The sequence below is a fragment of the Eptesicus fuscus genome, chromosome 20 (genome assembly GCF_027574615.1).
Source record: "Eptesicus fuscus isolate TK198812 chromosome 20, DD_ASM_mEF_20220401, whole genome shotgun sequence".
Classification (NCBI taxonomy): Eukaryota; Metazoa; Chordata; class Mammalia; order Chiroptera; family Vespertilionidae; genus Eptesicus; species Eptesicus fuscus.
Genome location: NC_072492.1, coordinates 10,193,724 through 10,219,446, shown reverse-complemented (window position 1 = coordinate 10,219,446; position 25,723 = coordinate 10,193,724). Strand labels below are relative to the sequence as shown.

Genomic DNA, 25,723 nt, shown 5'->3' with positions numbered 1-25,723 from the left:
GGGCTCGATCCCTGGTAGGGGGTGTACAGGACACAGCCGAGTTATGATTCTTTCTCATTATTGATGTTTCACCTTTACATTGATGTTTTTCTTGCTCTCCCTTCCTCTCTAAAAATCAATAAACTATTCTTTAAAAAACCCCACAAACTTCTGACTTTTCAATTATGTTCCCTGAAAGCTAAAAGTAGACTACAAAGATGATGTCTTTAGTCCTCAGACATACCTTCTTGAAAGATAACGCAATATGATCATTGATATCCCATATAATGTATCTTAGATTTATAAAATTATCCAATGGACTCACACATCTATATATATAAAAGCCAAGTGACCGGACGATGGAATGACTGGAACAACCAGTTGCTATGACATGCCTGTGGTGGCCAACTGGGTCAATTGAGACCCTGATTGGCCCCCTCAACCTCCCGCGGCCCCTCGCCCTGCCTGGCCCCACCCACCCTGATCGGGGGTGGGGCCAGCCGGCCATCCTCCCACATTCCCTCCCCCGAGCCCCCCCCTCCCAGCTGGTCCGGCCCCAATGTCCCCCATCAGGGTGGGCCAGCCGGACCTCACCCGTGCACAGATTCGTGCACTGGGCCTCTAGTAGTAATTATAAAAGAGAATGAATTTTATTTTTAAAACTAGAAGCCCGGTGCACAAAATTCGTGCACAGAGGGGGGTTGTCTCTCAGCCCAGCCTGTACCCTCTCCAATCTGGGACCCCTGGAGGGATGTCCGAGTGCCCGTTTAGGCCCGATCCTGGTGGCAGTCGGACATCCCTCTCACAATCCAGGACTGCTGGCTCCCAACTGCTTGCCTGCCTGCCTTACTGATTGCCCCTAACCACTTCTGCCTGCCAGCCTGATCACCCCCTAACCACTCTGTTGCCAGCCTGGTTGATGCTTAACTGCTCCCCTGCCAGCCTGTTTGCCCCCAACTTCCCTCCTCTGCCGGCCTGGTCACCCCTAACTGCCCTCTCCTGCAGGGTTGATCACCTCCAACTGCCCTCCCTTGCAGGCCTGGTCTCGCTCAACTGCCCTCCCTTGCAGGCCAGGTGCCTCCCAACTGCCCTCTCCTGCTGGCCATCTTGTGTCCACATGGGGGCAGACATATTGTGTGTTGCAGTGATGGTCAATCTGCATGTTACTCTTTTATTAGGTAGGATAGAGGCTTGGTGCAGGAGTGGGGGCCAGCTGGTTTGCCCTGAAGGGTGTCCCAGATCAGGGTGGGGTTCCCTTGGGGCATGGGGCGGCCTGAGCAAGGGGCCTGTGGTGGTTTGCAGGCCAGCCATGCCCCCTGGCAACCCAAGCGGAGGCCCTGGTATCTGGAATTTATTTTCCTTCTACAATTGAAACTTGATAGCCTGGAGCGGAGCCAAGCCTGCTGCTCCCTCTGCAGCCGGCAGCCATTTCTGTGGCAGTTAATTGAAACTTTGTAGCCTTAAGCGGAGGCTGGGCCCAGTCAGGGTGTGTGGAAAGCTTTGCTTCCCCTGTTGCCACCGGCAACCCTGGCTTACTCTCTCAAGCTCCGTTCTGCTACCATTTCTGTTTGAATTTGTTTACCTTCTATAATTGAAACTTTGTAGCTTGAGTGGAGGCTTAGGCCTGCAACAGCTCACGGAAAGCTTGGCTTGCTCTGTTACCTGGGAAACCTTGCTCTCTGTGACTGTAGCCATCTTGGTTGGGTTAATTTGCATACTTGTCTGATTGGCTTGTGGGTGTGTCGATGGTACCGTCAATTTGCATATTACCTTTTTATTAGGTAGGATAAGTAAATTTCAGGGTCTCCTTCCTGCACTTGTCACCACATCCCTGTCTGGATTCCCGGATGCCTGTTCAGTGCCGGACCTCTGCCCACTGCCCCCATCTCACAGCGTCCAGGCTCTGCACTTGCATCCATATCCAGGGCCACTGCCAATGACCAGTCCCCTGTATCCCCCAGGGAAGAGCCTGGCCCTCCCGACCACCTGTCTTAGTGTCTGCTCTCTGGGCATCCAGGAAAGGCTGTGTGAGGACAGTGAGAAGGCAGATGCCTGCAAGTCAGGAATTGAGTCCTCATAGAAACCAACCTGCTGGAACCTGGATCTCAGACTCCCAGCCTCCAGAACTGTGAGAAAATTGAAACTACCTTAGAGAACTAAAATCTGTTGTTTAACCCCACCCCCCAAAAAGCTAAATTTTGTCATTGTTCTTCTGAAGACCCTAAGAAGGAATAAAGTTAAAAAATTATTAGTCCTTATAAATAGTTGGAACGCCTCAAAAAATAAACTAAAAAACTAAAATTGGGTCCTGATGTTCAAATTTTAAACAGCTGTATTATCTATACAATACCTCATCGAGTTAATAAAAAATTGCTATTTTAGAGACAGTAGTCAAAAGACAATGTTATTCCTTCAAAGCTGCAGAGAATACACTGCCAACATACTGTTCAAGAAAATACTTTCTCAAACTTCTCACTGTAACACTGCAGAAAGTTTAATCAAAATCATATGGTATCACGTCATTCTCACTGAAGAAAATGTTTCACTCAAAAAACTCGTTACATAGAAAAACAAACTTTCAGATTTCAACATGTCTATTTAACTTCTTTATTATGTCTATATCAACGTGCTGTTTAAGCTTTTAGTTTCTTATACTATTTCCTATTATTTTTCTTGATCACCCCTAATAGAAATTCAAATTCATTAAACAAGGTGTTTTTTTTTACTTGGGAAATAAAATTGTTATATTGATAACTATAAACTCTAATAACTTAAAAATATAAATCAGAAAATTGTTCACTGTATATTTAATAAACTTATTTTGCCCTTACTTCTTGGGAAATTATAAAATAGGAAAGAAAATAAAGGAGAAATGGAAGAAACAACGGTTTTTGGCCTCTGAACAGGTAACTTAAAAAGAAGTTTCTCAAAATAATTTAGACGTGTGGTCCCTTAATTGGATAAACAAAGCCACAACATACAACATTTAATGTCTCTTCAGTTCCCTGGTCAAATTCGTTCCCTTTCTTTCTCATAACTGGTGTCCATAGTTGTTCTAGCCAGTATAGCTAGTGCAGAGAAATATCTTCTGGCTAAATAAAAATCGTTAGGCAAAAAGTAATGAAATAAAGGGACAGAATGAGGAAAGAGATGGGGCAGTAGAAGGCTGCTGTGGGGTGGGGGGTGGGGGGCAGAGTGGATTAGGGTGTACCTCCACCCCCGTTTCTTTTATACACACCCAAAAGAACAACATATTTAGTCACTAATAAATATTGGTTATAAGGCAAAGCTCTAGCATTGATTCTATTTTGAAAACACTTTAACAAAACAAAAACCTTACGAAGTTGAAAATGATCAACTCTCTATGCTAAATGACATTCACATTCAGCTATATTACAAGATCTACCCCAGCACGTTGCCAACATGACAAAGTGATATTTCAGAACCAAAGAGAAATACTTCCCTGAACATCCCCCAACAGTACAGGATTCATAGATTCCCCTTAATGTTGGATATCCTGAAAAATTAGGCAAGAAGCAGGCCATGAAGTATGAAATCACTTCAGTCTTGGGGGGGAGGAGGAGGAAGGGGAAGGAATAAAATCTGTTAAGTTAAAAAGTCTTTTTCTCACAGTAATAAATACTCTTTCAGAGTTAACATTTTTATTAAAATACAAATCTAGACTAAAGTGGAAAACAAAGTTTTACTTTCAAGTGGTCCTCTAATCTTTAAAACATTATGTGAAGAAACCTGTAAAAATACCCACTCCATATTTGATTTCCACATCAGATTATGGTACTCAGAATATTGAACCAGAATTTCACCAACAAAAACAAAAACAAAGAAAAACCCTCAAAATATGACCAGTACATTACGTATGAATTATAGAGCATGCGCTTTAATGCCACATACACGTTGAATTCCAATCCAAGAACCACTGAGTCCCCACACTTCCTGCACGAGCTCTGGGCAGCAAAGACGACTAGAATCCCCTACTGTACATAAAGCAGAAATTAAGAATTTCACTTAAAAGGTGCAACTGGACAACTTGGATATTTTGATATTGTCAGGAAAGTAATATGAAAAATGTTTTATTTAAAGAATGTTATTCCTTTTGAATTGACCTTGATTTTCTAGACCTTTCTCTGTTTACAATGTATCTGTAGTAATTACACCTCAATGGTTAGCAATTTACTACAGGGGTACAGGTTTGTTTCATTTGAAAATATTCTTCCCCTTCCTAATTTGATATTTAAAGTTGTTATAAAATCTGTAATTTACTTTAAGACACATCAGTACAGTGTGCTATGTACGTATATGTGTTAGTTACTCCACTAAAAATCTACACTCTGGAGCAGGGGTGGGGAACCTCGGGCCTTATAAGACCTGAGAAATCATTTGCTCTGGCCCTGCCAAGGCATTAGGGGTGAGTTAATTAAATGACCGAGTGAGTATAGCAGGCTAATGTTTAAGTTGATAATGTTATATGGCCCGAGAATGATGTTATCAATATCCACATGGCCCTGGGCAGAAGGAAGGTTCCCCGCCCCTGTTCTAGAGACAGCTATTGACCCTAAATGGGAAAACCCATTCGAAGAGGAATTAAGCTAGGATTTAACCTAAAAGCCAGATGGCTATTTTACATGCTTCAGCTATCCTAGTCTCATGTAAACTATGTAGCCTTATTACTTAGGATCATGGATATTAGAAATTCCCGGGATAAAATGAGTGGCATTAAGAGACACGGACTGATTGGAAATACACAGATAATCCCCCACTATGGTGTGAACAAGGTATTTAAGAATCTAGTGGTGGCCATCGCAGAAGTGCCAGCGGTCAAAATGAAGTTTAATCACTCTGTGACTTCCGACCTGAGCCGTAAAAGGCATTTCGATGCACTTTTCCACGTTCGCAGAGAAATTATGCCTTCTCTTTCCAAAGAGCTGAGACAGGCGTACAATGCTCGATCCATGCCCATCGCAAGGACGATGAGGTTCAGGTTGCTCAAGGACATTACAAAGGGCAGCAAATTAACAGAGTCGTCCAGGTTTACAGGAAGAACTATGCCAGAACTATGACATTGAACGAGTGCCTCGGAGAAGGCGAACGGTACGACTTCCATGCGTGTGCTCACCCCAGCACACTGGTCATCAAGACTAAAGCTGGACAAAGGCCGCAAAAAGACCCCGAACGTAAAGCCAAATCTCGCCACGTAGGAAAGGAGAAGGGCAAATAGAAGGAAGGAACAATTGAGAAGATGCAGGAATAAAGTAATCTTATACACAACTTTCATTAGAAACTTAAAATGGAAAAAAAAGAAGACTCTAGAAGGCCTGGAGCTGCAGTGTTGGGAAGGCTGCCTCGGGCTCCATGTTAAACGGCTCTGTGCAGCCACTGATTTGGAAGATGCCGGTGGCCTGGTTCAGACCATGTTCTGTCTCTGACACTGTCACAGTGGCCTCAGTACATCTTTAGGGTCAGGGAGGAGAGAGGACTAAGGACAGACAGCGGGGGCTGCCTTCACGATTTATGCAAGGTCACAGACTCTGGCTTGCTTTCATTGTAACCTGCTAGCCTGGTGGTAGGGCACATACCCAGAGCCTTTATCTATCTGTAACTATTGGAGGCAGATTACAAAAAGGTACATCAACTGGAGAATTGCCAAACTGGCTTAAATAAGTTTGGGGGGAAAAAGAAAGATTTGTGCAAATATAGGAAGTGCTTCCTACTAAAACTTTGAGGGAAGATGTATCTGCTGATACAATCATTTTGAAATTGAAATCCCTGTTTTTAAAGTTTCATTACAAGAGATTCATTTTACATAAAACCTCCCCCATCTGGAACACATTTTACTTCTCCATAAACAGCGAACCGGAGTAACTGTGAACGATTATTTTCACAAGGGTAATGCTCTTCTAAAGAATCCCCTTTAATACAAACCATATGTTAGCATCTCTGAAAGAAAAGATATTCTTCAGGAAATTACTTGTCTCTTTCAGATCAAAGAAATGGAAACAAAAGGATTCTAAAGCTTATGGAGCTTAGTTTCAAATATTTTTCACTGTGAGCATGTGGTTTGTAAATACTGACTACATGAAATTCCACTGTACACCCAACTCATTCTTTAGTATCACGTTGCTCTTCCAGTACGAGGTATAACACCAATACCAACCCAAGGCCTGTCCTGTCCACGGAGCCACCGCCTCCCATGCATCTTCTGCTTCTGCTCATCCTTCAGAAACTGGGGCAGGCACACTCTCAGGGGGTCTAGCACGCGCCATACGCTCCCTGAGCTCAATTGTACATTGTGGCGTGTCTTTGAAAGTATATTAAAGTGAAACCCAAAAGAAGGTGAGCTCTATGAGGCTAGGGACTTTGGTTTTGCCCACTGATATATTCCTGGGCAAAACCAAAGAATGTTTAGCACTTAGTAGGCAACCACCTTTCAGTAAAGGGATTGCACACGTGCTATGTACTTACATGTGAAAGGCACAGCCAGGGACTAAGGAGCCAGAGAACAAGGTAGATGAGGTCCCTACTGTCAGAGATCTTACACTCTAGCAGCAGAGACCATAAGTAAGCAGAGTAATTAACTATAAGTTGTGATTAATGCTATGAGGGAAATCAATAGGACACTGATAGACAATAGAGGAAATTCCTGAGACAGGGTGTTAGACTAACTAGGTGTTTAAATGAGACAGGAGAAATGTGGACAGATCTGAAATACATGCTGGAAGTGTAACGAAAAGAGGTTACTCCTGGCCTGGACTTGGGCCACAAAAAAAAAAAAAAAAAAAAAAGCTGAATCAATGATGATTCATAGGTATTTTGTTTTTCTAGGGGTTGTTTTTTTTTTTTTGGTTATTTTTATTTTATTTTATGCTTAAGCAGGTGGGTGATTTGACGATACCATATACTGACACAAGACTTAAACAAATTTTGAACAGAAGAGATGAAGTTACATCTGGAATATGTTAAATTTGAGAAATCTATTAGACATCCAAATGAAGATATCAGGTAAGCAGCACAGTGCCTGGCAGAGAATAGGTGCTTAATAATTAACTACACAACAAAAAATATAAATTATATAAAATTTACTTTAAAAATGAGCCAATACTGGCTACTCTCTAAACCTGTGAGAACCAGTGTTGGCAACACCCACAGACAACTGCTAACGGGATGTTTGAACTGAACATGAGTCAATCAATGGAACTAACCACTTCGCTATTTTATGGAACCACTAAAGTCAACTACTTATAGTATTGTGTAATGCCTTATGATAGTAGTAGCTAGCTACTAAACCATTTCTTTAAAAAAGATACTATACCTACCAATATAAAATTGACTTTCTAAAATAAAGCTCAGCCTAGCCAGTGTGGCTTAGTGGTTGAGTGTCAATCTATGAACCAGGAGGTCACGGTTCGATTCCCAGTCAGGACACATGCCTGGTTATGGGCTCGATCCCCAGTGTGGGGCGTGTAGGAGGCAGCTGATCAATGATTCTCTCTTATCATTGATGTTTCTCTCTCTCTCTCTTCTCCTCTCCCTTCCTCTCTGATATCAATAAAAAATATTTAAAAAATAAAAATAAAAATAAAAAAGCCCAAAGTCAATAATTAAAGATACTTTTGTTTCTTGTTGAATGAATAGCTATGTCTAAGAATATTGCCTTAATCAAAAATATTTTTTCTAAAATGATTAGCTTTTAATATGTTAGATTGAACATAAAGATTATTATACAGTAGCACAAGCACTTTGGAAGGAATATCAGCTGAAACAGGGTTTGCTTAGAATTTAGATTGGATGGGGGATTCTTGCTAGCATCAATCTTGCTAGCAAACAATCTAAGGCATTCTTCCTACCAGTAGAATTTATAAGCTCCTACCAGAATTATTAAACATTGTATAAATAATGAGACTCACGTATAGTAGTATTTACTTTGCAAATTAATTTTAAAAAGCAAGGAATAAGCTAGAGCAGCGTTTCTCAACCTCGACATAATTGACACTGGGGCTGGGTGATTCGTTGCCTGTCCTGTACACTGCAGGGTGTTTAGCAGCATCCCTGGCCTCTACCCACCAGTGCCAGCTGCACGCCACTACCCAGTGCCCAAGTTGAACAACCAAAACTGTCTCTAGACACACCAAATGTCCCCTGGGGGGACCCTAATTGAGAAGCACTGGTCTAAAATAATGCAAATTACAGATTATAACCTACACATGCCAATATAGAAATTTTATTAATGATTTGTGGCAGCCAATTTCCAAGATGAGTTCAACAATCCCCACCTTTTGATACGTCATCATGTGTGACCAATAAAATATATCACAGGGATGGAATGTGACTTCCAAGGTGGGGTCATAAAGAACACTGTGTGGCTTCTGTCTTGCTCTTTCTTGGATCCCTTGCTCTGGGGGAATGCCAGCTGCCATGTCAGGAGCAAACAACTCTACGGAGAGGCCTTTGAGGTGGGGAATGAAGGCCTCCAAGCAACCACCAGGAGGAACGGAGGCCTCCTGCCGAAAGCTACCCCAGTGAGCTTGGAAGAAGATCCCCCAGCCTCAAGTCTTCAGATGACTGCAGCTCTAGCCAAGAACATCTTAATGACAACCTCATGAGAGATCCTGAGCTAGAGCCACCCACCACACAGAAACTCTGAAATAATAAATGTTTTAAGTCACTAGGTTTTAGGGCAACTTGTTCCATAGCAATAGGTTAGGGTTACAGAACTGTACTTCTATCTGTCTCAAACACAAAAGCCCTGGCAAGTACATGAACCCTTACTGCTTAGTAACAGAATCACGACATTGTTTATCAAGGACACAAATGACTGATTCGTAGCAATTTATCTTTTCTAAGCAAAAATAAGATAAATGGGCTCAAAACTGTTTCTCCTGAATTTAAAGTGTGGTTTAGGGGAGAACATCAGAACAGACTGGTAACTGGATTTATGTGGTAAAATAAAATATTTTCCACTAAGAAGGCCTTGAAAATCTTCACAGAGATCGCATACCTAAGTTGGTAGCTCACAGTGTCTTCTATGCCATGATACAGCCACTAAACACAGGGCTTTCAGTAGGAAGAATTTAAGATTTAAATGTGGCTCAGGCTCAATGGTGATGATCCATGGAATGACAGACACTCTACAAACAAAGCTCAGTTTCCCCAGATGTCTTGTATAGCCAAGAGTCTCAGAGGGCTTCCTACTGCCATAGGCACATTTGTTATCCCACTTTGTACAAAAACAAATAAAATAATTACTAAGTGAATGCGGATTAAGTGACTCTTCAAATTTTCTCTTACTAGGAATAAACAATATTCTAAGCAAATAGATCCTTATTTCTTACATAACTTGGAAGTCTCTTGTACTTAAAATACCTGATGGTGTTATAGGCTAAATTGTGCCCTCCCCCCAATTCATATGCTGAAGTCCTAACTCCCAGTACCTCAGAACATGATGATACTTGGAGATTGGGTTTTTACTGAGGTAATTAAGTTCAAATGAGGTCACTAGGTGGGTCCTAATCCAAAATGATGGGTGTCCTTTTAAGAGAAAAAATAGGCCACAGACACACACAGAGGGAAGACCATGTGAAGACATGGAGAAGATGGCCATCTACGAGCCAAGGAGAGAGGTCTCAGACGAAAGCAACCCTGCCAACCCCTTCATCTCAGAATTCTAGCCTCCAACTGTGCGGCAATTAACTTCCGTGGTTTCAGCCGCCCAGTTGGTGGCAGTCTGTTATGGCAGCCCTAGCAAACTCGGAGGGCCACGTCCACTGAGCGCAGAGACCATGTCATCAGAAAATTAACATGCAGACCATGACTTTACATTCCCAGAATAAAAAAGTGTGTGACAATGTTTTCAGATTCCCCCAAATTAGCCACTGAATTGAAGTCTCATTATTCTGGCCTTCTTGACTTTTACAACACGTCTAATATCAGAAGAGAGAGAAAAAACAATTAACTCTAACCACTGAAATAGAAATATAACGGAAACTGAAGACCCTCTCCAAAATGATCATGAAAGGGTTATAGACTCTTGATGACTATAATCCAGGGCAAAAGGTTTACTGAAGGAATGCCCACTTTGTTGAATACGGGTCTGGAGATGATCTGCCATGAAAGTGTTGACTGAGCAGGTGGAATGGGGAGGACAGTATCCTCACACTAATACTAATTTGGCTATCACGTAGGATAATATCCTCAGGCGAACTGTTATAGTTGATCCAACTGAGGGAGAAAGTAAAGCTTTTAATGAATTAAAGAGAGTTGAACAGAAGAATTTTGAAAGAGAAATAATAGTAATGACAACTTATTCTGAAGTCCATGACATGGGAACAGCAAGACATGAGAAGGATAACTTACTACACTGAATACCAACCTTATGTGTTGAGCATTTATTATGTCCAGTGCTGTGTTAAATAGCAAACACGCATCTTTAAGTCCCCATGCCAACCCCCTAACAGGTATTACATATCATCCCCAATCAAAGTTGAAAAAAGTTCAGAGACTTTACAGAATTATATATCCATACAATCTACACTAATAAAAGAGTAAGATGCAAATTGACCATACCTTCGCAACACCCACCAGCTAATCAGGAGTGAGTATGCAAGTTAACCCAACAAAGGTGGAGGCTTAATTTGCATATGCAGGTGCCAAGCGGCCGGGGCAGGGCAGGACGCAGGCGTTCCACACCGCCCCAGCCGCTCCAGGCCTCTGGGCAGTGTGGGAAGGCGGAAAGGCGGCTCCGGCCAGAGCGAAGGCGGTGCCGGCAGCCAGGGTAAGGAAGGCCCATTCTTGCATGAATCTTTATGCATCGGGCCTCTAGTAATATATAATTATCTATTTATGTAGAATATATGATTACAATTAATTTCACAGTTTTTCAATTGCTTTTTAAAATGTGCCTACTAGAAAAATTTAAATTACAGGTTACCTGCATTATATTTCTATTGATAGTACTATTCTATACTATATTGATTAGCCTCTTCCAAAAATCTATACAGTGCTGTATTTAAATGAATCATAATAGACACTTAACTAGAAATCTGAGGAATTAAGTTTCAACTTACAAAACGAGATGAGTTATCATTTTTCACAGTCTTCGCATTTCCAAACGATTCCAGAATTGGATTGGCTTGCAAAAGTTGCCGTTCAAGTTCCCCCTAAAAGACATTACACATACACACATGTACACACACATACACACAAATAAAAGCAGATGTGTGTTAATCTAGTGTCTTTACTCCAGTCCTCAGGGGAAAAAATAAAAATAAAACAAAAAACTGCCTCTTTCCCTCAGTCCTTTCATTTAGTTAGTCATCCAGCAACCTTTGTTGGCTTCTTATTCTAGGTCATAAGAAGGAAAAGAGTTAGCATCTATAGAGAAGAAAATGTCACATTGATCAGAGATGACAAATTTAAGGACAGGGCACATAAATTAGGCAGAGAATTCTGAAAATAAAACAAAGTAACTGGTTTTCAGAAAATAAAATTTAGTATCAATTAAGAACATATTAATACTTACATGTTATAATTACTGGTATAAAGCTTGCCATTTTCCCAAGGGTTTCACATAATATTTTAATAACGTAGACCAGGCAATGTCCTCATCCATCTCCATGATCAGAGTTGGTGATACTACTGACTTCTCGCTCAAATGTAAAAGACTAAGTATAGAGTATTTGATATAATGTATGTGGGGTTTTTTGGTATGTTTTACTCATATATGCAAATTAGGTTATAAAACAGATTTTACAAAAAGTTGTGAGTATATTAATGTGTGTTTTATCTGGAAACACAATAGAAAGCTGTATGAGAAAGCATGATGTCATTTCTGACCATAAAAGCTCTAAAAAGTGATGCTTGTTCCTGGAATGTAATTTCAGAATTATATTGTATGATTTTAGTAACTCTGCTTTTTCCAAACACAAATCTCACCCCTATATTTTAAAATACCCACAAGTACTCTAGACCTAATGAAAGAAAGGACTGAAAACCACTACCAGCCCTGACCTGTGTTGCTCAGTTAGTTGGAGCATCATCCCATGCACCAGAAGGTCACAGGTTCGATTCCTGGTCAGGGCACATACCTAGGTTGCAGGTTCGTATGGGAGACAACCGATTGATGTATCTCTCTCACATTGATGTTTCTCTCTCTCTCCTCCTTCCTCTCTAAAAATCAATAAAAAATAACAACAAACAACCACTAGCAAATGTGATTCTCTAAGGAAAAAAGGAATATAAGGAACCTCACATAAGATTTGTTAATTAATGGTCAGTTGCTATGTGACTAATTACACTATAATCAAATCCAAAACCAGAACAAATATATGCCAAATGGACTCCTGTACTCAGCTGAAAGAGTGAGGACGTTTTTCTGAGGCACAGGACAAAGTGAGGAGATATGCTCCTTATATGTCTACTCTGCAGCATTTATCTGGATTGTTCAGACTTTTACAGGTGCTAATTACAGTTTACGATTGTGTCCCACTGAGACCAGTCAGGAACCAGTCCTTGTCAGAACCCCAAGCTGCATGAATTTCATGCTACCAAGTACTGAAACACGTTCTTGGCATTAGCTGATATGCTTTTTGTACCGTGAATCGTCTAGTTTATTAACTTCAAAACACCAGCTTATTTCTGATGTAAACCTTTCTAAATATTATACGCTAACAAAATTTCTTAAACATGGTATCCTGAGCCAATTTTAATGACTGAGAGTCATCATTAAAAATGTTAGTATCTGCCTGGCTGGTGTGGCTCAGTGGTTGAGCATCAATCTATGAACCAGAAGGTCACAGTTCTATTACTGGTCAGAGTACATGCCCAAGTGTGAGCTTGATCCCCACTAGGGGGCATGCAGGAGGCAGCTGATCAAAGATTCTCTCTCATCATTGATGTTTCTATCTCCCTTTCCCTTTCTCTCTGAAATCAATTAGAATATATTTTAAAATATTGTATCATTCTGTGATATAACAGAGTGCCCTTCTCCTGAGGTCACATCCAGCGGTGTGCCTATGGCTAACTAACATCCTACAAAAGCCCTCATATGCTGGCTCTGCAATATGTTTGGGCTCTAGAATCCTTTTACCTCACTCAGAATGTATAATCAGAACGTAGAAATTGTTAGAAAAAACCGACTTTTCATAAGTGGGGTATTACCTTTTACAACACCGAACATCTGTTAGATCAAGGAATTAGAATAGGTTCCTCAAAATTGCACACTATTCTGCCAAGTAAAACCGTAATGAAAATACTTTAAGAAGTAATCCACCTTTAAAATGTTTTCCTAACTTGGGAGGCAATACAAGTGTTGCATATTCCATTTTAATATTCCTTAGGCATGGCTACAAGAATTCTTTGGATCAAGTTTATTGATTCTTTTCCTTTCATGTGTGTGTGATTCTCTCCTGCTGGCTTGTAGCAGCAATTTTCAACCTTTTTCATCTCATGGCACATATAAACTAATTACTAAAATTCTGCAGTACACCAAAAAACATGTATTTTTTCCCTGACCTGAACAACAACAAAAAGTATAATTCTGATTCATTCACAATGGACCACTATTGTTCTGTTGGCTGTTGTCACTTTTTAAATTTGATAACCTAAGGGAAAAGAGTTCAGAGCCCCCAACTATAGTCAGGTATTGCATGTTTTAAACATTCTTGTGGCACACTGGCTGAAAATCGCTGGCTTATAGTAATTGACTGTATTCCCTGTACCCGTGGTCGGCAAACTGCAGCTCGCGAGCCACATGTGGCTCTTTGACCCCTTGAGTGTGGCTCTTCCACAAAACACCACGGCCTGGGCGAGTCTATTTTGAAGAAGTGGCATTAGAAGAAGTTTAAGTTTAAAAAATTTGGCTCTCAAAAGAAATTTCAATCGTTGTACTGTTGATATTTGGCTGTTGACCAATGAGTTTGCCGACCGCTGCCCTGCACCTAGCTCAGTCAGTAACGAGTCAAACTGATGCACCAGGACTATTTGCTGAGTAAATGTATAATCAGAGATCCTAGAACATTCTAGTAGCATTTGGCGAAGGGATGGTGGTGAGCTAAAGGTGGTGACAAGATTTGGGTAAGGGTCCCTGTAGTCACGGAAGTAGCTGTAGACCTTGGCACTTCCGTGTCCCTCTTGGGGCCACTACAGTGATAGCGTGTGGTATTACTTCTGTCCTGATGGATTTGTGGCTTCAGTGAGACCAGGCAAAGACCTTAAAAACTCATCAATGAATCACAAAAAAACTTGACACAAAACATACAAAAATGGTCTTACATTAAGAAATTACCACTAAATTTGATCATTTCTGTGTTGAGCCATTTCATATTTAAACAGTGCTAAGATCTCTCAACCAAATGACAAAGGCACTTGTAAACCATCGGGCAGTGACTAAGTGCTACCCCCTTCTGCTAGACTGGCTGGGCAGTGTCCCTTATTTCTATCCAAAATAAGGAGAAGTGTCGTTTGGGAATGTGGAAAACAGCTACATTAGCTATTGAAATTATTTTTAAAATTCTAAGTGTTTAGAATTGTATGGTTTAAAGATTGACCAATGGTGATGAAAACCCTGTTTATTACATAGTGTATATACACTTGCTATATGTTAGAGGATGAGTTTAAATTGGTAAAAACTATATACCCCTTTCAAAATTTCAGTTCGGTCATCAAGGGGGCTCAGTCTGAGCCCATCCTGCACCTGCAGGCTGAGAGGGCAAAGGCGTGGTGTCGCACTGAACACGGAGGAGGGATGAAACGAGGTGGCAGCAACTAGTCACAACGTTGAGAAATGGACTCTAATCACACTGGCAGGTCTAATTTCTGTACTTGCTGGCTATCACCTTGTGTCTTAGTTCAAGGCCGTTTAGACCAGTAAATGTAATGGTAGCCCGAGCTGCTGCCTGGCTTTGGGGCAGGTGAGCGGGCTTGATGGATCACTCTTAGGGAATGGTCGGTCAAGTTTTAGAAACTGGTTGTTCTTAAACCTTCTCGGAAACTGTGCTGAGCTCGGCCTCTGGTGTGGCACTGAACACCGTGCAGGCTGAGGCCTGTGACAGCGACCGATGACTAGGGAAGAGGGTGCGGAAACTACTTTCAGTTGGCTGGGGGCAAAGCCAAAAAGTTTATAGGTAAATGTTTCTTTAACGTTTACTTAAATATTGTGAGCTAAATTTTAAAAATCGATGTCATGTATTTGTTCATGTTTCCATAAGTTTCAAGGGCACATATAAAAAGTACAGATCACTTTGCACTGCCACAATGGCTACAATAAAGACAATGAGAGTGTTGGTGAGGATAGAGAAACTGGCACCCTCCTAAACTGCTGGTGAAAATGTACAAAAAATGGTCCAATCGCTTTGAAAAATAGTTTGGCAATTCCTCAAAATGTTAAACAGAAAGTTACCACAGCTCACCAATTCCACTCCTAGGCATACACCCAAGAGAACTGAGAATCTATGTCCACACAAAACTTGTATGCGAATGCTCAGTGCAGCATTATTCACAATGGCCCCCAAATGGAAACAACCCAAATGTCCATCAACTGATGAACGGATTAACGAAATGCGACATATTTAATATAATGGAATTTTATTCAGCCATAAAAAGGACTCGAATATTGATACATGCTACAGCATGAATGAACCTTGAAACATTGTGTGAAAGAACAGTCACAGAGAACCACGTACTATATGATTCCATTCATATAAAATATCCAGAACAGGCAAATTCTTTGAGACAAAGTATTTTAGTGCTTTCCAGGGGCTGGGAGGAAATGGAAGGTGACTCCGAATAGGTACGGAGCTTCATTTTGGTGTGATGAAAATGTTCTAAAATTAACTGCAGTGATAATTACATATCCTTTAAAAAACTGGACAGGATACTTTAAATGAGTGAATGTTATGGTACATGAATTAAACCTCAATAAATAAAGCTGATTTTTAATAAGCAAATAGACAAACAATAATAGACTCACAAAATCAGGAGCCTAGAAATCGTACTAATAATAAAATGCTAGAAATTTATACAAATGGTTCCTGGGAACCTGAGTCAGTTTTGCCTATGAAGTTCATCAATGTAAATTAACAAACCAGTGATATCAAGCCAAAAGAAACACTGACTTGCGAAGTATAGACTTTCAACATTATAATTGTTACTTTACGGCAGTCACCCTCAAAATGGGGCATGGAAATCACGAATAGGGGCACCCAGGAGGGGGAAGGGAGTGTGGACAGAGAAGTAATTACTGGCTAGGACCCTCTCCAGGCTGTACCCATTCCCTACTACTCATGAGTAGCTCATATCCCTTAAGTGTCCTGGGGAAGAAAAATTAATAGAGAACCAGTGTTCTCATGTTTCTAAAAACATAATCGTAGCTGCTCCTTGACTAGACTACTATGAAATAAACTTGGGAAAAGCGGCCTTGACGATGCTGTGCACAGGAAATCCATGCAGGAACACATGCAAATCAACGACAGCGAAGCGCAGCCTAGAGAAGCGGTTGCCTTCTTTGGGAGAACTTGCTACCCAGGGATTGATTGACCCAAAGAAAATCTAGGGGAGGCATGCTACTCACATACAACAGGGATCCACTCGGTAGTTTAAAATGACATCGAAACAAAATGCAAACAACAATGAGTTATGTTTCCCATCGAGGGCTGGCAAACCTAAATCTGTACTTCATTTGAGTAGGGATCCAAGTACCTATTAAATGGACAAAAGCTGGTTTCTGGTCTAGTGGCTCCTTCTTTAAGTATCCTATAGGATGATGATTATTTCATTAACCCTCCAATTTGTCTGAATGCTCTGGTCTGCAGCTAAAAGAGCTGAAGGGCACCACAGGCCTTCAGAGGTATAGTACAGCTTTGGGATGTGAGAATTTCTTACAATTTTAAGGAAGACTTCTGAAAATCTTAGTACCTGTGACTATTCCTTTATTTCTCTTCTATCCTATTTAGAATAGAAACTTCTGACAGTTTCTTTATAGTAATAGTTGATTTCCATAACTCGATACCCTTTCTTGCTGTATATTAGCTTTGTAGCATTATGATTGTGGGAGACAGACAAATCAAGACCATTCCCATGCTAGGAAGGGTTACGACTGAGGATGGATGTCCCATCCTGCCTGAGGCACTGGCTCGGCTCTGCCCTCCCCTCATCCCCGGGGCAGCAAGTGCTCCAGTGGCAGTGTGTTCACTGCTCTGCTCTGTGGCGCTAAAGAGGTGGCATCTGATAGCTGGGAAGATCAACACTCCTCCAGGACATGCCACAGATAAAAAATTCTAATTTTATAAAATATAATAGACCTTTAGGTTAAAACACATATGGCCATAAAATTTTAACAGATTTGAAATTTGTTAACCCAAAAGGTACCACCCTTTAAAGTTGCAGCCCCAGGTTCAAAATGTAATATACGGCACAAGGCCAGGCCTCCATGTGTTTAAGAAGCATTAATATAATTCCACCTAGTACTTGGCATATGAAACCCTAAGGTTCTAGGCTTCATAAATGTGCGATTCAATGTCATGATAAAAGCGTAATTACTAAAGTTCATCTAGAAAACAAATTTAAAGCAAAACGGCATGCTGCTTCTGATGAAAAGAACAAGCCTCTAAGCAACCAATTTTCAAAATCAAAATGTTCTTCATAATAGATTTCACTCAGAACTAACGGTATTTGTTTCTAGTAGAAACTCAATCTAAAGACAAAAATTAGTGCGAACACTCAAGACTAAGAAGCATAAAGAAAAGCACTTGCCTGGTGTTTCACGGGTTTAGGCGATTCCTGCTGCTCGTTACAAACAGACAAATGCAAACGTTAGCAAGAGTGGATCTCCCCTCCGAGCGCCCAGTCCCGCAGTTAGAACTGGGAGGGCTGGGTGGCTGGCATTCTTTCAGGCCACATTAACGAACAGTTTTGCTATCTACAAATTAAGGATGGAGGACATTTACATCCTTACCCCTTTTCTATCTCCAATTCTTCCCAAATTTCTAGCCTCCCCTCAAGCTGCTGTGGGCAGTAGCAACCGGCTGCTCTGCGAAGTTCAGAAAGAACTGCCTAAAATATCTGAGGCTCTTCTTTTGGTGGAAAAATAAGTTTTCATAGGCACTGCTCATCGATTTTTAACTATTCTCACCAAATCTTTGCAAGAAATGAGGCTTCAAGCCACAGCCATGATTCCAGTTTCCCATTAGAATGACCAGTTGACAGCCATTTCCTGATCATCGGCTCCCTTTTAAGTGAAGGAGAGAGTTGTTGGGTCGGGTGGGGGGGACAAGGGAGCTGTCCGAGAGCAGCACACTGGGTAGACCCGCTTCCTCAGTGGTTCTGAAATTACGGAAGAATAAATCTAAGGTTTAAAACAACAGCCACCGAGCAGGAACTTACAGGAATATTATGGTCCTTTCGGCCTTTGTGTGAGGAAGCGACGTGAGCGAGGTACTGGATGACCTTCTTGGTGTTCTCCGTCTTCCCGGCACCCGACTCGCCCCTGGAAGAGACAGTAACACAGGCCGCCTTGAAGGAAGCACAGCACACATTCCAAAATTACACTCAACAAGTTAAGCTGAGCGGAAACAAGAATTAGAAAATAAAAAGAAGATAAGTAGAGGAAAGAGCCTATCAGCAGTAGTTAGAAAATTATTGTTTTTTAAATGGTATTAAATGAACCCAAATCTTTTTTGGTAAGGGGCCACAGGAAAATGCTCACAGCACTTTTTGTTCTTGGCACAAGGGTTCTGGCATGGAAGTGAAGTTTGTGAGAATGCTTGTGAAGAAATTCCTTAGCACCAGAAACACACCCAGCACAGGAGATGGGATTCCTAAAACAATGAAAGGAAGGTAATTTAACCTAAAGGAACTGAGGGGACTCAGGGGTGCCCACTGATTACTGACGTTCGTCTCCTAAACCAGCCAAAGCTTTCTGAGCTCATCCCTCATCGCAGGCGAATGATGGTCCTCCCCCGTACCAGCACACAGCACACAGCACCCCTCAGCTCACACCTTCAGAGACTGCTGCCTCCCATGCTGGACGCGTGTGGCAAGGGCCACGGCTCCGTGCATCTGTTTACTTGTATGTGTTTATTTGTGTTGCTTCTTTTGAATCTACATAGCCTTGTGTAGTGTTGATACACAATTTGTAGAGAAATTGAATGAATACTATGATTTTTGTTATGAAGGAGGTGGGACAAATGCCATCACTTCATATGATTTATATGTTCAAACAAGGCTGGCACATTCTGCTTATTTCTACTCAGTGCTGAGCTTGAAAGTCAGGTAAAAGTTGCTAGCATGCAGTGACACCTGAACTGGGGTCTCTCTGCTCAAATGTTTAAGGCTCCCTAGGACATAATCAAAGCAAACCTACCTTGACAATCAAAATCTCAATTTAAACAAAAATGTAAAATTTAATATATACTAGTAATTAGGTTATTTTTAAAAAACCAAACTCAAAAATGTTATTTGACACATTGCCAACTAAGAATCCTGTTTTATCTAAGGCATGAAGAATCTATTTTTTTCCCAACAAATCTTGACCCATTCTTGGCTGTACTATGAACTATCTACAACTTAAATTTTTCAGGATGTTTACTGGTTGCATTATCTTCTTAACTCTCTGTACCCAGATACCCACAACCTCAACCGCAGAGGGAGTGACCAACTAGCTGTACGGCTTTGAGTAAGGCAATTATCTTTTCTGGGCATCAGCATCACCATCTGTAAAGTGTCGGAATTGGATTAGATCCTTTCTAGCTCCAAGATTCAGTAATTCTAGATATAACTTACTTATTACTTTATGAGAATATGTTAATCACCATTGTTGTTATATTAAAATTCATCCCCGTCTTTGTTTTGCCATGTAGGAGTTTTAAATCTTAGGTACTCAAATTTATTAACTTTCTTGTAAGGTTTCTTTCTGCCTGTAGTCACAGTACAGGCCTTTTCTGCACCAAATTACGTCCATCTATATTCTCATTAAAAAAAAATCTATATTTTTCTTGATTTCAGAGAGGAAGTAAGAGAGAGAGAGAGAGAGAGAAGCAGTAAAGCAGAAAGAGAAACATCAATGATAAGAGAGAATCACTGATTGGCTGCCTCCTGTACACCTCCCACTGGGGATGGAGCCTGCAACCTGGGCATGTGCCCTGACTGGGAATCAAACCGTGACCTCCTGGTTCATGGGTTGATGCTCAACCACTGAGCAACACCAGCCGTGCTGTATTCTCATTTTTAATTATCTATATTAAATCCATCTGTATTTTCTTCCAGAAGTCTGATGGTTTCAGTTTTTATAACTAAATCTTTAATCAACCTGAAAAAATAATTTATGGTTGGAAGTAAAGATTTAAACCAATTCCCCCCCAAATGACTCAACCTATATCCCAATATCAATGGTTCACACAAACATTAATTCTCCAGTGATATGAAGTATTATCTTTATCTTATACTCACTTCTTATACATATGGCTTATTCTAAAGCCGGTACCATATTGCAGTCGTTTTGAAATATGACTAATCAAAGTACACATAATTTTTCTTCTTAAAAACACCCACAAACCAAGTCGTCTCTGGGGTTTGTTCTGTCAGATAAACTTCAAATAATTTGTTCTGCTATGCCTCCCCATCTCCTGCTTCCACAAATAAACAAGTGGAATTTTGAATTAAATAATAAGATTAATATATATGCTATTTTTAGGAGAAATGATGTTTTCATCTCTGTCTCTCAGGTAACTATTTTTCTAAGTTCATAACAAGCAAGGACCATTTGTCTTATTCATCTTTAAAATCATAGAGCCTAGCATAGTAAGTGCTGTTGAATACAGGTCCTATGCATGTTTTGTTAAGTTTACTCCTAGGCTCTTTAAAAATATTTTTTGTTCCTGTCATTAATGTCCTTTCATCTCCATTCTATTTTCTACCTGGCTATCACTGGTACATAGGAAGGTAATAATTTTCATTCATTCATTCCACAAATATTTACAAGTCGACTTCTATGTGTAGGGCATTCTTCTCAGTGCTAGAGATGTAGCTGTGAAAAAAATGCATGTCCTTATGGAGCTCAAGTTTAGGAGAAGAGAGAGAAAATAAACAAGAAAAATAAGATGATTACAGGATGTGAGGAATGCTTCAAAGGCTGAGGATCCGGGAAGAGCTTCCTGAAAGATGAGCTGGAACTAGCAAGTGAAGAGCTGGGGGCAGAGTGCTCAGGCAGATGGAAAGACAAACACAAAAGCCCTGCCGGGATGGCGTGGCTCAGTGGTTGAGGATCAATCTATGAACCAGGAGGTCACAGTTTGATTCCTGGTCAGGGCACATGCCAGGGTTGCAGGCTTGATTCTCAATAGGGGGTCTGCAGGAGGCAGCCGATTGATGATTCTGTCTCATCAATGATGTTTCTATCTCTCTCTCCCTCTCCCTTCCTCTCTGAAAGCAATAAAAATGTTTTTGGTTTTTTTTAAAAGCCTCAAAGCAGGAAAAAGCTTGGTATATTCTAGGAACCAGCAGCCCGTGTGTAGGATTTGATGTAACTAACCAGCAAGGCGGAGAACAGCAGGAGACACTGATGATGTAGGAACAGGGTGGATGTATGCACCCAGGAGTCAGGGGGAAGAATGTGGGTTTTACTCAAGTATAATTTCTTAGTAGCTATGGTAGAGGTGTTCTCTGTTTTGTTCTTAACTTTATTCAACATACTTAGTGTTTTCAAGGTTAATCATGTTGGCTGTCGGTTTCAAACATAATGTTTATTATGCTGAGCAATGAGCCTCTCATTTGACCGATGATGACTCGTCTTGTACAGTTATGACTGGGCTTTTCAGCTCCGTTTGCCTCTGGTTTCTCAGCGAACCCCTCTCACCTGACATGCTTCAGTTTGTCCTTAAAGCACTCTCCCCCTCCCATTACACTTCCTGGGCTGTTTATCAGCATAAACGCAACCGTTATGAACTCTGCTACATTTCACACACTTCAGTTTAAGGTAACTTTGCTGTAAAAAATGTTTCAAAGTTGGATGTATTCAACACTTGCCTGCTGAGTTACCAAGAGGGGGAGATGATGAGCCTTACATCCGCCATCTTAACAGGGGACAACAGCCTCTGCTGTGTAAGGTGGTTGTGAAGAAAAAGTACCGTCCATCTAATGCACATGATTAGCATTCAATAGTCATTACCGTTCTGGCCCTGAAACTGTTCATCCATCATACAAGAGGTCATTTGAATGACTAAACTCTAAATTACTCCCTGAATCGATAGTGTAAGAATGTGGCTCTGGTGTCAAAGTGGATTCAAATCCCACCTACCACTTCCTGGCTATGGGGCTTCGGGCAAGTTACTGAGCTCTTTGACCCTCAGTTTATCTGCTTTAAAAAGAGATAGTTATTTCCAAGGACTGAGAGAATGCATGTAGGAGCCTAGCACTGCACCTGGCCAAAGTCTCTCAATAAATGGCTATAGTGGTAGTAATAGCTATGATGATAAATATATTAACAGAAGTTTTATAAAGCCTTTGATTTGAATATGAGAGATGGAGGATCAAAGGAATACAATTATTGGAAAAGTTTTTTAAAAAGGACAATGGCACATCTGTCCCATATGGAAGCAAAGAAAATAAAGCCGCTTGAACAAAAGTCACAGGCAAAGGGAACCAAACAGATAGCTCAGCAGACTTCTCTTGAAGAAAATGAGAAGAATTCTGAGAGGAGAACAACAGGACGAGATCTCAAAGAGAAGGAGGACAAAGGGAATCTGACCTCATTTCCACCAACAACACACGGTCTGCTGACCCAGGAGTTCTACGCTGTGAGTGACTGCTTGTTTCTGTGCTGGTCTCCTGCTTCAAGGGCAAGGTTAACAGAACAAAACAAGGAGGCTGCTGGGTGGGGTGCCCTGTGTCTGCTGCAGTGCTTCCGGACATAAAAGATCAGGAATTTCTAATCTGAAGGTATTTGTGTTTTCTCGAAAGGTCTATGGCTTTCTCTGGCTCCTCAAAAGGATGTGCAATTCAAAACAAAAGCTTAAAAACCAAGAGCGGGAGGAAGCAGTAAAGGAGATCATTAATACATGATCAGTTCCAGGATCTTCCTCCGATTCCCTCTAGACTAGGGGTGTTTCCCCAATGAGAAACCCCTTTCCCAGATCTTCACTAGTTCTGTTTTTATTCTCACTGGCTATTTATAACATTCAATTCAGTGTAGCTTCAAAAACATCCCTTGCCTGAAGTTCTTGCTTTAGATGATCTCAATTTGAAAAACAATATATATATTATTCAATCTGTAACAATAAAAGTATAATATGCTAATTAGACTGGACGTCCTTCCGGATGATCTTCCAGACAAAGCTGGGGCTGCAAGGGAAGGCTGGGTCCAGGGTGCCTGGCGGCCGGAGGGAAACCTGGGTCCTGGGTGCCAGAGGGAAGCTGGTGCCAGCAGCCAGGGGAAGGAAGGCCTACTCTTGCATGAATTTCGTGCATCGGGCCTCTAGTACTAATATATATATAAAACATTAGTCAATTTCTTATAGTTTCAAAACTGTTAGAAAGTAGTCTACTAGGAAGAGCAGACATTTTATGGTCAAGGTAGGCTTGGCTGGGGCTGGGGGCAGGGGCGGGCTAGAAGAGGTCAATGGGGGAAGAAAGGGAACATATGTACTACTTTCAACAATAAAGACTTTTTTAAAAAAAGAGGCTTGTGTTCAAGTTTTCCATCACACATGTAAATTTAACAGGGGAGTTGCAAAGATTAATGGAGATATTTGCAAAGTCAGTTCCTTGGCAGATTTGCCTAGAACATTTTAAACTTAGAATTCCAAGTTGGTTTGCATACTCTCCCCCGTCCCCCGCCCCCCCAGTAAGACACAGCTACAATAACCTAAAAAGTCCTGTAGTTGAAACTTGAGGACAGCTAACAGAGTCCTAGAAAAGCAAACTGAGGTCTAAAAAGGGTGGCTGTCTGGCCTAGGTCACAGAGCTAGTTCATGGTAGAGCTGGGACAAGAAAGAATTCCAGATTCCTATCTGACAACATAACATTTCAACTACACCACACTGTTGCCTTGCCTTTTTTTTTTTTAAGACTTATATTTTTTAAATAGCAGTTTTAGGTTTATAACACAATTGAGTTCCTGTTGCTCCAGCCTCACCAGAACTTGTTGCCAATGTTTCAGATTTCATCCGCTCTAGTAGGTGTGTTGTGATGATGACACAGGATGTGAAACAACTCCTCAGCTGCTCTTTTGCCATCTATATATCTTCTTTGGTGAGGAGTCTGACTGTTGAATTTTAAGAGTTCTTTGGACATTTGGATAACAGTCTTTTATAAGATGTTACCTTTTGCACGCATTTTCTCCCAATCTGTGGCTTACCTTCTCATTGTCTTGCCAATGTCTTTGGCAGAGCAGTTTTTAATTTTAATGAAGTCCAGCTTATCAATTATTTCTTTCCCGGATCATGTCTTTGGTGTTGTATGTAAAAAGGCATCTAGGTTTTGTCCTATGTTACCTTCTAGGCGTTTTATAGTTCTGTCTTTTACATTTAGGTCTATGATCCATTTTGAGCTTATTTTTGTGAAGGGTGTAAGATCTGGGTCTAAACTCATTTTTTGTTATTGTTCTTGCACCATTTGTTAAAGTGACTACCTTTGCTCCGTTGCCTTTGATCCCTTGTCAAACATCAGTTGACCTACATTTATAGGGCCTATTTCTAGGTTGCCTTAGCTATTTAATCAATTCTATTGAATCGATTATCTTAACATTTTTAATCTTTTGCACTCGGATGTCGAGTGTGACTCGACACGGTTAGCATCGGTAGCAGGAATCGAGAAAAGCAAGCGAGTGCAAAGGGTTAAGGCATGTTTCTCATAGCAAGAATCAACTGTTCTAAATCCAGGTTGGGTTGGTCATCACCATTTAGTGTAATACTTGTATATGATAGATAAAATTCCTTAACAAAAAAAGTCTATTGTTACATCCTGATAGAATGCTGAAGTAACCATTGTTTTACAATTGTTGCATTATATTTAAACTAGAGGCCCGGGTGCACGAAATTCATGCACGAGGGGTGGTGGTGGTGGGTGGGGGTGTCCCTCAGCCCAGCCTGCACCCTCTCCAATCTGGGACCCCTTGAGGGATGTCTGACCACCCGTTTAGGCCTGATCCCACAGTTTAGGCCCGATCCCACGGGCGGTCGGACATCCTTCTCACAATCCAGGACTGCTGGCTCCCAACCACTCACCTGCCTCTGCCTGATTGCCCCTAATCGCTTCTGCCTGCCAGCCTGATCACCCCCTAACCACTCCCCTACCAGCCTGATCGACACCTAACTGCTCCCCGGCCGGCCTGATTGCCCTAACTGCCCTCCCCTGCTGGGCTGGTCACCCATAACTGCCCTCCCCTGCCAGTCTGGTTGCCTCTTACTGTCCTCCCCTGCAGTCCTGATCTCTCCCAACTGCCCTCCCCTGCTGGCCAGGTCTCCCCCAACTGCCCTCCTTTGCTGGCCCAGTCACCCCTAACTACCCTCCCTGCTGGTCTGATCACCCATAACTGCCCTCACCTGCAGACCTGGTCTCCCCCAACTGCCCTCCCCTGCAGGCCTGGTTCCCCCGCAACTGCCCTCCACTGCAGGCCTAGTCACCCATAACTGCCCTCCCCTGCCAGTCTGGTTGTCCCTAACTGTCCTCCCCTGCAGTCCTGGTCCCTCCTAACTGCCCTCCCCTGCTGGCCTGGTCTCCAACTCTCCTTCCCTGCTGGTCC

At 41.5% G+C, this 25,723-nt stretch overlaps 1 protein-coding gene across 3 annotated transcripts in view; it reads right to left on the bottom strand.

Moving 5' to 3' along the window:
* MYH10 (myosin heavy chain 10) overlaps positions 1–25,723 on the bottom strand; it is a 139,598-nt gene that overhangs the window by 71,363 nt on the left and 42,512 nt on the right. For 2 of the 3 annotated variants that reach the window (XM_008153468.3, XM_054709468.1), the window contains 2 exons: positions 18,370–18,472; positions 11,058–11,150 (listed from right to left, as the gene is read on the bottom strand). In XM_008153468.3, coding sequence (XP_008151690.2) covers positions 11,058–11,150; positions 18,370–18,472 — 196 coding nt within the window. Of the gene's footprint in view, positions 1–11,057; positions 11,151–17,739; positions 17,770–18,369; positions 18,473–25,723 lie in introns of all 3 variants that reach the window. The other variant, XM_028128303.2, reaches the window with a different exon arrangement.